Source organism: Humulus lupulus, chromosome 4, assembly GCF_963169125.1.
Source record: "Humulus lupulus chromosome 4, drHumLupu1.1, whole genome shotgun sequence".
NCBI lineage: Eukaryota > Viridiplantae > Streptophyta > Magnoliopsida > Rosales > Cannabaceae > Humulus > Humulus lupulus.
This window is the reverse complement of record NC_084796.1, coordinates 233,265,688-233,279,627: the sequence shown is the minus strand read 5'-3', so window position 1 is coordinate 233,279,627 and position 13,940 is coordinate 233,265,688. Positions and strand designations below refer to the sequence as shown.

At 39.7% G+C, this 13,940-nt stretch overlaps 1 protein-coding gene across 1 annotated transcript; it reads right to left on the bottom strand.

Moving 5' to 3' along the window:
* Nucleotides 1-283: 283 nt before the first annotated feature.
* Nucleotides 284-3,050, bottom strand: LOC133832997 (uncharacterized). The gene is made up of 5 exons (XM_062263264.1): nucleotides 1,728-3,050; nucleotides 1,538-1,645; nucleotides 846-1,427; nucleotides 599-733; nucleotides 284-391 (listed from the first exon to the last, which is right to left on the bottom strand). Exons 1-5 carry the CDS (start codon nucleotides 3,048-3,050, stop codon nucleotides 284-286), a joined length of 2,256 nt encoding a protein of 751 aa, XP_062119248.1.
* Nucleotides 3,051-13,940: the final 10,890 nt, after the last annotated feature.

Sequence of the window (13,940 nt, the reverse complement as noted above, 5' to 3'; positions counted from 1 at the left end):
GAGGTCGAATGCAGTGTTACTACTTTTTGAATACTATGTATTTTGCTGTAATTCTATTGGTTGTGGTTATTTGGGCTACAAAATCAAAGTAGAAGTTGTTGGTATTGTTAGTTTATTTTTGGGTATTCTTCATGTGCAGCATTGGCAATGACAAAACTATTGCACCCTAGGCATTAATTTGTAATGAATTTTGTTGTAAAATGAAACCCCGAATCAATGTAATTTATCTTGGTCTATTTTGAATTTAGTATTCTAGTTTATGGATTTTGTGAAATAAATATGATCAACAACTAGTTACATTCATTACCATAAGAGATAGGTACAAAAATATAGGCCTAAAAAGCCAAATGTATCTAATCTGTACATGACCAATATCATGGCCAGCATGACCCTGCCATGATTCAAAAAACAGATATGATCAAAATGTGATCTGTACATGACTCTAAAATGGTCAACATAACACTTCATGACTCAAAAAACAGCCATCAACCACAACATCCAAATTCCAACTTTGCATAACACATAATAGACACCAAAATACAAGATTCGACCACTAGTTCAAAATAAAATCAAAAGATGAAACTCCTTCCAGTCAGACAGTATCGGATTGAGCATTCTTTGCACCACTAGTTCCTCCTTTAGTATGTTGTTTCAGTCTTCTTTCCTTCCTTAAAAGTGTGGCTTCAGTTGGTTTCTGCAGTGGTGGACGACCTCGCTTTTTGACCACACGATTCTAAAATAGGTTGAACAAACAAATATTTAGCTCTGAATTCACAAAACAATGATAAAGCAACTAATCAATGATAAAAATTATCTAGGAAGAGAAAAAAACATAAAGTTTATACATCAACCACCTTAGCAGATTTGCATGTTTCTCTCATGTGGCCTGTTTTCAGACAATTACTGCATGTTTTAACTTGTCCAGTTCTTCGAGCTTTCTTTAAAGCAGGTGGAGGTTCATCTGTCTCCCTTCTCCTAGCTTTCTTAGGTCTTTCAGACAGCTTTGTCTCAGGTGGTGGATTGATTGGATTGAGTCTTGTCTGAAGCCACATATCTGGACTAGGCATAGGATGCACACTCTGTTCATATGCTTTTTGCAATGATTCTTTTTTATAGAATCCGTGGACATATTCAAAGACATTACCTCCCATGAACCAGATAATAGCTAGTGCATGGCCACAAGGAAGCCCAGATAGTTGAAACCTCCTACATGTACAAGTTCTGAATTCCAAATCGACAACCAAGGCACCACCATTGTTGCATTGAACCTGAAACTGAAACTTGCCAGACCTAGTAACCAAACAATGCTTTGCAACCTCTTTTTGCTTCTTAATTATCTTCAAAATTCTTTTCCCCACAGGTTGAGTCATCTTCTCCAACTCAGCTTTTTTGTTATAAAACCGAGACATCAACCAAAATCTAATTTTCTGTAGTAAAGTTATAATTGGCTTGTCGCAAGCATCAAATGCATTAAAACTCTCACACAAATTATTCACCAAAATGTCACATTTTGGGTACTCTGAAATATGTGACTTACTCCATTATGTGGTGTTCTTCCCTGCCAACCAATTGTAAGCACCATTCGAGACATCCTTGACTTCTTGCATTGCTCGACCAAACTCAGCTTGTGTTGTAGTATTAGCTGCTGCCCACAAAAGTTGATTAAGTAAAAGTCCAAGATATTCCTATTTAAAGTTAGCATGAAGATCTCTAACACAATACCTCACCTCACACCCACTAAAGATGGCTCCCATTGCATTTTCTAATCCTTTTTGACAATCACTCATCATTGTCACCTTGGTAGGACTCAAATTCCCAAGATCTTCCTTCAATAGCTCCAAGAACCAAGTCCAAAACTCAGTGTTTTCCTTTTCAGCAACACAATAGGCAATGGGAAACATGGAGTTATTACCATCAATGCCTACTGTAGCCAATAAAATGCCCCTACAATATCCTTTTAAAAAGCAGCCATCAAGACCAATTAGAGGTCTGCAACCCCCCAACCAGCCATCTCTACATGCCTTAAGACAAATATAAATACGCTGAAATGTCCTTCTCCCATTAACCAAATAAGTTTTCAACTTCACAGTAGAGCCAGGATTGGTAGCCAACAACCTTTTACAGTAATCATCAAGAATGGCGTATTGTTCCTTGATATACCCTTCCAACATCTTCCTTGCTTTTGTCTTGGCTCTGTAAAATGTCCAGCTAGACACACGTGAGTACTTGGTCTTTGCAGTTATCTCCCTAAATGCATTGTATTCCATACTCGGATTTAGCCTAAATTGCTCCAAAAAGTGCTTTGCAAGCCAAGTTGAGGTCAGCTTTTTATTGTCCAAAACAATGCCACAACTATGCTTGTCAACAAGTGTTTTGACCCTCATTGTCTTGCCATCTGTCTTGTTAACTATTGAAGCAAACAACATCCATTCAGAGTTTGCACCCTTGCACTTAACTCTAACTCTATTTGAATCATTGGCAATAAATACATATTCTCGATCACCTTCAATAAAGTACTCCCTTATTGCATTCCTTAAAATTGTAACAGTGGCAAATTCCATGCCAAGAACAAATTGGAAGTTTTGCATTTTGGTTTTCGGGTTGAATTCTTTGGAATTTTTACCAGCATCAAACTCATCATCTGACTTCATTTCGTGTAACTCCTCCTCATAACATATACCATCTAAGTCTCCATCATCAACATTTTGAGCACAAAAATCTGAAACTGATCGCCACCACCTCCTAGGGTCAGACTGTGTACCCATCTCTATCTTAGCTTCAACATCTTGCTCAAACTCTTCCTCCTCCAATATGAAATCTTCATCAGTTTGCTTTCCTTTCCCTTTTCTGTCACGCTGAACTTTGTCTTTGCTCTCCTCAGCTGTATTTTCCCTCACATCAGCTTGTTTTCCTTTCCCATTTCTGTCACTCTGAACCGGTTCTTGGTTCTCCTCAACTGTATCTTCCCTCACATCACCAATATCATCCTCTGAATCTGAAAGCACAACCACCTCTGGTATTTGGTTCTCCATATCACTTTCATAATCCATGTAGTCAAACTCTTCTTCATTTTCCTCTTTATCAGGTTCATCAAAGTCAGCATCCTAAAATTCCTCTGAATATTGATTAGCATCAAACTCTTCCTGTTCCCCATCAATGGTTGCATCAACAGGGATACCAACAACATCTGCAAGACCATAACAATCATCTGGTAGTTCCTCTATAATACATCTTTTCAGAGGAGGTAAAGTGACAGCAGAGACATGTTTAACAACTTTTGAATCTTCCTTCCAATCTAAAGGTCGAACTGTTTCAGGAAAAACAAGATATATGTCAATCTTTGTAGCCCGATTCCTCTCAATATCCTCTACAATTCTTAGGATCTCCTTATCCCCTACCACCATGAAGCCCATATTAAACACCTTTCCTATTGGTTTGTACATAAAACCCACTGGAATTTTATGTCCTAAGTCCAAGGCCATTCCATCCAATTCCATTCTAGTGAAGTAATCAGTATCCACCTAATCAACATAATCAACTTTACCTCCTTCATATCTTCTATTGTCGAATGGTGTAAACCAGCTTCCCCCATGGTGTATTGCAATAGTGAAGATGTTAGTATGACCACCTGTTAACTAAAGACAACTCTGGTTTAGAATACTACCATAGTCAACAGAAATAAAAAATGCTATGTCAACACTTCATACACACACAAACTGAAACACAATATAGTTCACACACTTGAAGAGCAACATAGTCTACCACACGATTGAACCATGGACCACAACAACAAAGATTCCCTTCAATAAACAAAGCATATATTTCAACGGACCCCACTCTGTCAATTGTATGCACATGCTTAACAACAATTTTACCCAAATTTACTAATACCACCTACTATAAATCAACAAAATTCTCATCCCCAAAAAATTTGAAAACTGACACCCTTCCCCGCCCAAACTGCTCTATATAGTGTATCATTATCATCTCCCCAAAAAATTGTAAAACCACTTTGAGAAGAAATGAAACCTAGTCAACAGAAAAGAACTTTGGGTAAAAGAACTCTGTACAAAAGAAAAGAACTCATCGTAGTCGGGTGGTTGTTCCTCCGGTTGTCGAATGGTCGGCATTGTGGAGGCAAAGTCGTCGTCGTCTCTTCTGTGTTGGGGTCGATTGTCTCTTCGAACGTAGGGGGAAAGCTTCGATTATTTTTCTGGGTATGGAATTTTTATATTTTTTGGTTTTATATTAGTTTTAGAACTTGTTATTAAGACAGTCGGTTTTTGTGGTTATATTTTTAATGGTTAGTTTTTTTTGTTTTAAATTAGAAATTAGAAACATTAATTGTTTTTGTTTTAAATTTTAATAATTTAACCCAATCGGGTCGTGCCACGTGTATCCTATATACCCCTAACAGCTCAGGGACCAACGATTGCACCAAAACATTAATCGTAGGCATTATTGCCACCAAATTTTTTACATAAGCATTTAAGTACAACAAACTTAACTACATAGGCATTATTGCCGCAAATATCCCTAAAAGTAATTAATAGAGTCATAACCCAATTATTCAAATTTTGAATAGTTATATTCAAATTGGTATTATTATAATAATTTATTTTTGAGGAGGGAGATAATGTATTGATATCTTGAAAAAGTTAAATCATTTTCATTTAAAAAAATATTTTGAATGAAATTAAATGAAACAACTTCATAACAAACTTAATAAATTGATGGAAAATTCATAACCGCCAAGACCAAATTATGGAGAAAACATTGTCTTAAAAAATAGTTTATTCATAGTATTTATGCTTTTTTATATAAACGTAAATAGTTTTATTAAAAATATATGTTTACAACATGTATAAATTATAATAATAAACGTCATTTTTTATTCTACCTTTCTAATTTATGGCTATTAATTAATCAAGGAAAAAACTCTATTTATTTTCTCTTTTTTATTTTAATAATAATTATAATATATGTCAATTAAAAATATCTATATATAATAATAATACTAATAATCTATCTATTTTTATTTTTAACTTTTGATAAAACATGTAATCCCAAAGTTAGTTTTTAATAATAAAGGGTCTAAACGAGCAATCAAAAAAAATACATGTGGTTCAAATAATCTATCTATTTATTTATATTTTTAACATTTTGACAAAGCACGAGGTCCGCAAGTGAATTTTTTAAAATAAAGAGTCCAAACGGGTAATTGGCTAAAATACAAGGTTCAAAATGGTATGAACCCTTACAGAAAATATAAATTATATAAATTTATATAATTTTCTTTTTATAAAGAGTTTTTAACTTTTTGAATAAATACATGGTCCAAATGTAATTTTTAAAAATAAAGTGTCAAAATGGGTAATTGGCCAATATGTAGTGTTCAAATAATCGATCTTTCTATTCCTATTTTTAACATTTTGACAGAATATGAGATCTAAAAGTAAATTTTAAAAAATAAATTATCCAAATGAGTAATCGGCCAAAATAGCCCTTATTATTCATAATTTTTTGAAAACCTACAGGGGATTTGCTATACAATGAACATCATCATTAAAAACTATGGTCAAGACATCCTCACGTGTCCATGTAAGAAACATATTGTACAAGTAGGATAAAAAAGAATCTCAACTATACATTCTCCAAAACAATATATATATTAATTATTACAAAAGACTGTGCGCAGCGCGATTATGTTTTCTAGTATTATATATAAAAGAATGACATAAACATATAAAATGAAAATTTTAACTAAAATATTGTTTATGATTATTTTAAACATATATATATATATAATATGATAATTTTTTTAAAACATAAATGACAATTTTAAAAAAAATTAAGATTATGTATTATATATTAGTATTATTATAATAATATTTTATAATATTTAAATTTGAATTTGAATTTATATTAGTATAGTTATTATATATGTAGTCTTATATTAATTATTATTATAATAATAATATTTTATAATATTTAAATTTATATTAATATAATTAATAAATATATATTTTTAGTTTGTTTTAAAGGTATATTCCGTTAAATATTTAGAATGTTCTCTTAAAGTTATTGTTGACTGCCTTTTTCACTGCCAACTTAATCTGAGAGATTAAAGGATAAACAAGGAAAGACACAATGTTTTACGTGGTTCGGATTATAAAAGAACCCTAGTCCACGAGTCTCTGTTATTTAGTGAGCTTGAAGCTTGGGATAGCAAGCTTCAATGGTGATTCTCAGGCAGCCTATATATTGTACTGAGTACAGAGTTTCTCTCTCTAAAAAATCGAACCATTTACAAGGAGATACCTCAATCTTGTTTATAAAGGCTGGGATCATTAATGCTAATCATCAATTATTAATATCAGGGTATTAATGTTAAATTAATACACAAAGTGTCCTGTTACAATAAAGACTTTGGCCCATGCGTATTCTACAGGGCCCATTGCAGAAAGTCACACACCAACTTTATGGGGAACATATCTGTGCAGGGCAGCCCAGGTTTACCCGTATCAGGCGGCGTTGTGGGAAATGCCAATTGTCGAGTGTACAAACTAGACACCACTAATCGAGAATCACCAAAAGTTGTCAGATGATCATTTCGAGGCCCACACCTGCAGTGATTGGCACTTGGCATTACTCCCAGGCCCGAAGACCAGAATCCTAGACCTGGAGGATGGCCAAGTTAGAAGGGCCCCCGGGGTATGACATGACTTGGAGACATCCTCTCCCCGATGGAAGACCTCGGGTCATGGCGCACATGAGATTATTAATGCTGTGGAGATCGACTTGAAACGTGGTCTCAATGGAAGACACCCTCGCCCCAGAGAAGACCTTGGGGCATGACCTCACCTGGAGACATTCTCGACTCGACCGAACTAGACTATGTCAGGTCCTCGCCTCCCGATGACTCTCTGGCCTGTCGCTAATTACCTCTAGTTGCCACATGTCGGATGATCAAAACACGGATAACATTTGCCCCCCAAGCCTTCACTCGTCCTTGGACAGTAGAGACTTATAATGAGGAGTAATTCAAGAAGGTTCTCAGGAGGTGACGTTTGGGCTTCTTTTGACTTTTCTGAAAAGTTTGTGCCACGTGTTGACTCCCTATTGCTGGGTCCATAAATCCATGCAATTAATGAGAAGTCCATTCCACTACTCAAAATGTCTACTCTGTACCCTAAGCGTCTTTTTGTTACATACCCAAGATGTCGTTTCCCAAGGCTAATGATCACGATCCATGCCTTTTTAGAATCTGACCGTTGGATCACTCTCAAGTGCTTACGTCGTAGGTAATCCGACAGTCGAGGCATAGTTACTTCCCCTCCAAGTTCTGAGTATAAAACTCGATAACCGCTTCTAAGTAGACACTTTTACCATTCGAAATTCGAAACCACAAACACTCTCTTCTTCCTCAAAATTTCCCAATCTTTTAACTACTCCGGAGACACTTCTAAAAATTTGGACGATTGGCGAGAGTCGTCTTACTTCTGGGCAAACGACAAGCAATTCTTTAGAGTCAGAACCCGTTTCAGCACTTTCCGTCACTATATCTCGGTTAAGCATTTGCTGGTTTCGTGTTTTCACTTGATTTAATTTGGGGTTTAGATGTATGCTTAGCAATGAGCTTCTTATGGTGTTTTGAGGGGAAGTTCTTGCCCTTTACAAGTTTTTTTAGGCATATTTTGGTTAGGAGTGGCCAAAATGGCCTACTGCCCACCTTGGGTAACTTTTTCCTTTCTGGACACTCGACCGGAATTTGAAAAATCCCCAGATTTTGGCTGTGTTCATAAGTTTTGATGGTGCTCTCCGGTACTGACTTTTTGACCCCGAGGACACCCTAAACCTTTAGAAATTCTTTCTTCTCCTCCCTAAGCAGTAGTTTTAGGGATTCCAGCTTCGACCCACCTTTTTTTTCTGGACAAGGTGCTAACTGCTTGGTTTTTTGTTTCAGAAGTCCGAGGAGCTTCACCAATTACATCAACAAGGATTTTACGCCTTTGACACTGAGATCCTCCAAATGGGCTAAGAAGCGGGGCAACACGCCGAGAAGGGGAAACAAATAGTTGGTAGCAGTCAAGCCCTCATAGTATGAGAGGGCTCTGACCCAGTGCTGATAAGACCTCTATGAGCCGGCTTCTCGAAAAAAGAGGACAATTCTGGCCAGACGCCATTTGACAACACCTACCCTACTTTGGGGTTTGAGGCGAGGACATCCCCAGCAAGCTACGGCACCGAGGTGCCTTGGAGAGGATTCTTGACCACTACGGGGTGGACGCCCGTGACATACTAGTGCGCCTGTCCTGAGACGACGAGAGGGCGCACGAAAGCATTCATGATCTCGGGCTCTAAAATGCCTCCCTTCTCCAGGCTGGTGCAACCTTGCCATTGCATCAGTACTATGTCGACTTCCTTAAGTTCATTGGCACAGCTCCTTTCCAGTTGTCCCCAAATAGATATTAGGTATTGGCTGGATTTTACATTTTGTACAAGAGGCAGAATTGGCCCACCCCGTCTCCCACTAAAATATTGTATGTCTACAGTTTTCGATAGTGTTCGAGGAAATGGGAGAAAAGGTGGGTACTATACCTTTATGAAGCATACGATTCCCGAGAGAAGCTACAAAGCCCCGAGTGGCAACGAGAATCAAGCTCGGAATTACAAGGACCAGTTCTTCTGGGCGAATGGGATCCCGACGAGGACCAACCCCACCCTGCTCCTAGACTTTGCCATAGTTGGTAAGAACCTTTATCCTCGCATGATTTCTTCTGATAGTATCCGGCTCAGAGCTGATCTTTGATTTTAAAAACATCTCCTGTTAGGTCCATATCGTCGCACGCCTTTCATTGAATCCTTTGACGAAAGGCTTTTGGCGATGAACACCCTACGTGATGAGGAGTTGGAACTCCCCTTCCTCGTCACTGATGCCCACCTTCGACAGTATGGGCTACTGCAGGCGGGGTAGAGCATAAACGTGGTGGTCCTTAACAAATTTTGGGACTCGAAGAAATCTCGACAGACGGTGAGGCTCCACACAGACTATGTGGTGGCCAAGGCGCAGTTTCAATATACGCAGTGCCTTCATAAAGAGCACGCGGAAAGTGTCCTCGCCATCAAGGCGGTCGCAGAGGCGAAGGAAGACGAAGAGCTCAAGGCGGAGCTCGAGGCGTGGATTAAGTTGTCTTCCATGCCTTAAGGTAAATCCCCAATAATTCTTCATTATGCTAAGCATGTCGGGGAGGGAACTAGTCACGACCATTCTTTATTTTCTCCCTCTCTTCTCGAATGTAGCCCAGCCTTAGGGTGTCATTAGTTCGAGGAGTATTAGACTAGCAGGACATCATCGATGTGCTCCTCCACAATCTGAGGAGGAAGAGGCACACCTAAAGTTTCACGCCTCTTGGCGAGATGACGACCATGCACACCACTTGGTTTTGACAGCACGAGACCAATCTGACGCAGGAGATAGGTCGACTCATCCGCGAATTCGCCCATTTTTTCCTCCACTCCGAGGAGCCTGATCATGGTGGGGCTCCCGAGGAGTTTTATACTTGGTCTCACATGTATTTTTATTTCTTTTGGTTTTTCTTTCTTTCCTAGGGATTAACCGATTCGTTTCCTTTGTGCTGAAAGCATGGGCCTATCCGACCTGTTCAGGTCAAAGCATCAGAGGATGTCGGGACCTTCTAAGATAGACGCCTCGACGACATCGATTGTGGGGCCCACATCCACATCCGCTGCCACACCAGACCCAGTTGCCCAAGCATCCTCTGTGACTACTCCACCGATCATTACCTCGAGCACGATGACTCCTGAGGAGGTCATCGACCTTGAGGCCTCTTCCCCCCAAGATGGAGGATTCTCTAGGAAGGGTAAGGAAATCCCTTCCAACGCACCTGACTCCCCTCCAGTCAAGGTGCCTCAGTTGATTGTCTTCCCGGAACCCTATGATGAGAAGGACTCAGATGTGCATAGGCAATTCATTGAATACTACAACGCCCGCATCGAAGAGGACAATAGAGACTTCAAACTTCTAGCCAAATTTTTGGGCGAGGAATGGCCAAACGATCCCGTTATCCCTCCTAGCCATGAGGATTTGGAGCCTCTCGTCGTAGGGAGAATTGAAGATAGGGTCGTCTCGCTCGACGCGAAGCTCCTGCAAGGGTTAGGGTCATCCCTATGCGAGATTCCTACCAGTAGTTTCGCCGGCTGTGGAAGTGATAATGAAGTTTCGCTAGTAGCCACCAGCCGCCATTCTTCCTTGAGGGTAACAATCCTAATTTTTCCTCAATTCAGGGTTTATTTCTCTATCTTTTTGGCTGATTTGACACTCTGATTTGACAGACTGCAACCATCAATGAACACCTCGAGGACCTTGTGCTGATGAGGTCCTTTGAGCTAAAAAAAGGCTCGAGAACAGCTCACCCAGGCTCAGGAAGAACTGGCTAAGCTCCAGGAGACCGCAGTCCCCCTGGATGAACACTCACAACTCTAAAAAGAAGTGGAGGACACGAGTGCTTGTGTCCGCGAGGTGGAGGACCTACTGGCCATCGAGCGGTCGAAGCTATCCACTTTGGAGGAAACTTCCACTAAGTTATTGGAGGATGTTGTAGGCCGCACCCGGGCCGTGGAGGAGGAGCTGGCCAAAACCTACGAAGAGCATCGGTTAAGTTGGGTGGAGTCTCTAGCTCATGCATATGAGCTGCAGAAAATTAGGAAAGTTTCCAAAGAACATTGTTGCCGAGTCGAAGAACTGGGGAAGAACCTCGACGTGATGTCCGAATATACACTTTTTGTTGCATGGTAGAGTAACAGAGACATAGATCTCTCATTCACTGAGATTCCCGACATGAAGACAAAGCTTGAGGCGCGTCTTGAGGCGCAAGAGGTCCGGGCAGCCCAGGAGAAGGAGGCCTTGGCGACGTGTCGCGTTCCTGAAGGCGATCCTATGATCGAGGTGGTGGCGGAGGTGCCCCCAGGCCAAGGCCTCAGTAATTTTGTCCTTTATAATATTTTAGCTAAGTAGATCTATGTGCCATAGTTTATTAGGTTATAGACAATCAACGCTCGAGCCCCTAAGCACTGTTGTAACTATTTTCCATTTAAACTTATGTAGCTTGCACTACTTTATTGCAATGATTGCATTATTATTACCAAATTTAACCTTTAAAAAATATGCAACGTGAACTTGGCTAACCCAACCTACTATACTCGTGAGAGTCCCAAGATGTCGAATCGGGTCTTGCACTCGAGTCTTAAAGACTCAAGTTTTTATCGACTTCTCTTAGTACGTAGGTAATTTCCATGCGTTTAGTGTTACTCTGTAGGCTCACGATCCTTAAGAATAACTTTAATGCTAGGTCAAGTGGTCACTCGACATGGCCCTACATCCCCGAGTTCCAACAAATCAGGACAGGGCCTGCCTGTGGTCACTTGCGCGTCTAGTGTTTCATCTTAGGCTCGAGGTCGTAAGAGTAACTTTGACTCAGCATCAAGTGAGGGCACTCGACTATCCCACACCTTCGAGTTCCAATGACTCGGGCTGTGGGAGGTCTTATACTATAGGGTTCTTAGTGCTCGACATTTAGTGTTGCCTTTCGGACTCAATGTCCTTGAAAGTAACTTTAATGTCATTCCGTGTTCCTAAGTCCTGATGACCCGGGACTTTAGGGGGTCATTCACATTAAGCTATTTGCCCCCAAGAATGCAGTCACCAGTGGGCCAGCTTAGGATTATTGATTTGCCCCCCAAGTACAAGGCTCATAACCTAATCATTTGGAAGTCGTGAACTCATTCATAATTCACCAACATGCATGAAAATATACAAACATGCCCTCAACGGGTCAAATTACCAAAATGCCCTTATAATGAAAAGTGGACCCATATGCATGCATTTATCATCATATAATAATATAATTCACATAATCATGCGTATAATAATTTAATGGCATAATAAATCAATTATGGCACTCTCGGCCTCCTAATCAAGGTCCTAAGCCTTATTAGGAAATTTGGGTCATTACAACTATCCCCTCCTTACAAAAATTTCGTCCTCAAAATTTATCTGAACCGCCCGGAATATAAATTCCACATATCTGATTCTAGTTCCCAAGTCACTCCCTCGACCCCACTGTTTCTGTATCATACCTTAACTAAAGGTATAGCTTTGTTTCTTAGAACCTTGTTCTTTCTGTTAAAATCTGAACTAGATTCTCACAACTCAACACATGAGTCTCATCTAACACATGTTTCCTCAACAAGAAATACAAAATACACTATATACTGTTGACAGTGCCAATGATAAGGCCAATCCAAAGGCAAACTGACCGGTCCTATCCAGGATTCAAACAATCTTACTAATTTAGGGCTCAACTTGTCCTTATCTCCTCACCCATTTCCATAGTCTCAATGATTCTCTGAACTACCTCAGGATCCAGATATAACATCTCACCCATCTCATAAGATGCCCTTCCAATATCCGGATAACTCTCTCTCTGATTTACCATCAGTATGAGGATAATAAACTGTATTAAATTCCAACTGTATACCCATCGCCTTCTGCAACCTTTCCCAAATCTTGGAAATAATAATACAGTCTTCATTTGATAAGATAGACCTCGCATTCTATGAAGGCCTACTACCTCTCTCGCACAAAGATCTGAATATTGATCAGTTGTGTTACTTGTCCTTACTGATAGAAGTGAACTCACTTTAAATACTTGTCCATAACGATCTGAACCAACTCATGCTGACCCACTATCCTAGGCATCCCCACCGCGAAACCTATCGCGATGTTTCCTTATTTCCAATATGGAATACTCAAAGGCTACAATAGCCTTACTGGTTTCTGATACTCTATCTTGATCTGCTAACAGGTTAAGAACTTTTTCATGGATTCCATTATGTCCCTCTCCATCCCAAGCCACCACTATAAACCTTTCATATTCTGGTACATCTTTCATGATGCCTGGATGAAGAGAGTAAGAAAGTAGTATGAGATTCATCCAGAATCTCCCATTTAATCCCAGTGTCCATCAAATTCCAAATTCGATCCTTATACCACAATAAACCCATACCTAACACTGTATGATCCTCAGCTAATCCAGCTAAGACATTCCCCTCAATTCTCTCATCTGTGGTTCACTTAACTTTTTTCCTTTAATCCTTTCTACAAGAGTAACTCAAACATGATGTTGGCCACCTGGCCACCCAGTAACTGTACTCTAGTTCTGGTCATATCCTTCAAATAACATTATGCATAGGCAGTCACATTTTCCTATCATTGAGGTGTCATAACAACCTACAACCAATGCTGATCTGTAAGAAGACTCAGAACTCTTCCACAAAGTTCATGTAATATCCTGCCCGTCTAAGGAAACTCCTACCCTCAAAGGCGTTCCTTGTCCTTGCCACAATATCATTGATCATAACCTTCTGCATATCCTTCTCCCTAATCTCTAGCAGGTAATAACCAGATCAAAGATCCACCTTGGAGAATACCATTCTACTCAATAACCGAGCCTTTAGGTCTTACAACTTTGCTCAAGTCGTTCAATACAATGCCCTAGACCTGGTTCCATCCCTGGCACCAATCCAATCACCATTCTATCTCTTTATGTAAAGGCAACCCCTGGCGAATCCCCTAAAATCATATCCAGAAACTTACAGACTAATTCAGTCTGTCCTGATCCCACTGGTACAACCTAAGTGGTATCGACCACACTAGCTAGGAGTTCTATGCATCCTCCTGCAATAGATCTCTAGCTCTAAATACAGGTGTCATAAACATACAAAATCCATGCACAGTGCTAACTACTACAAGGGTTTTCCCACTCTCAAACTCAAGAGTTACTATCATTTCCTTGCAATCTAGCATTGCCCCACACTTGGCTAACCAATCCATATCCAAGATCATACTGAAGTTAATC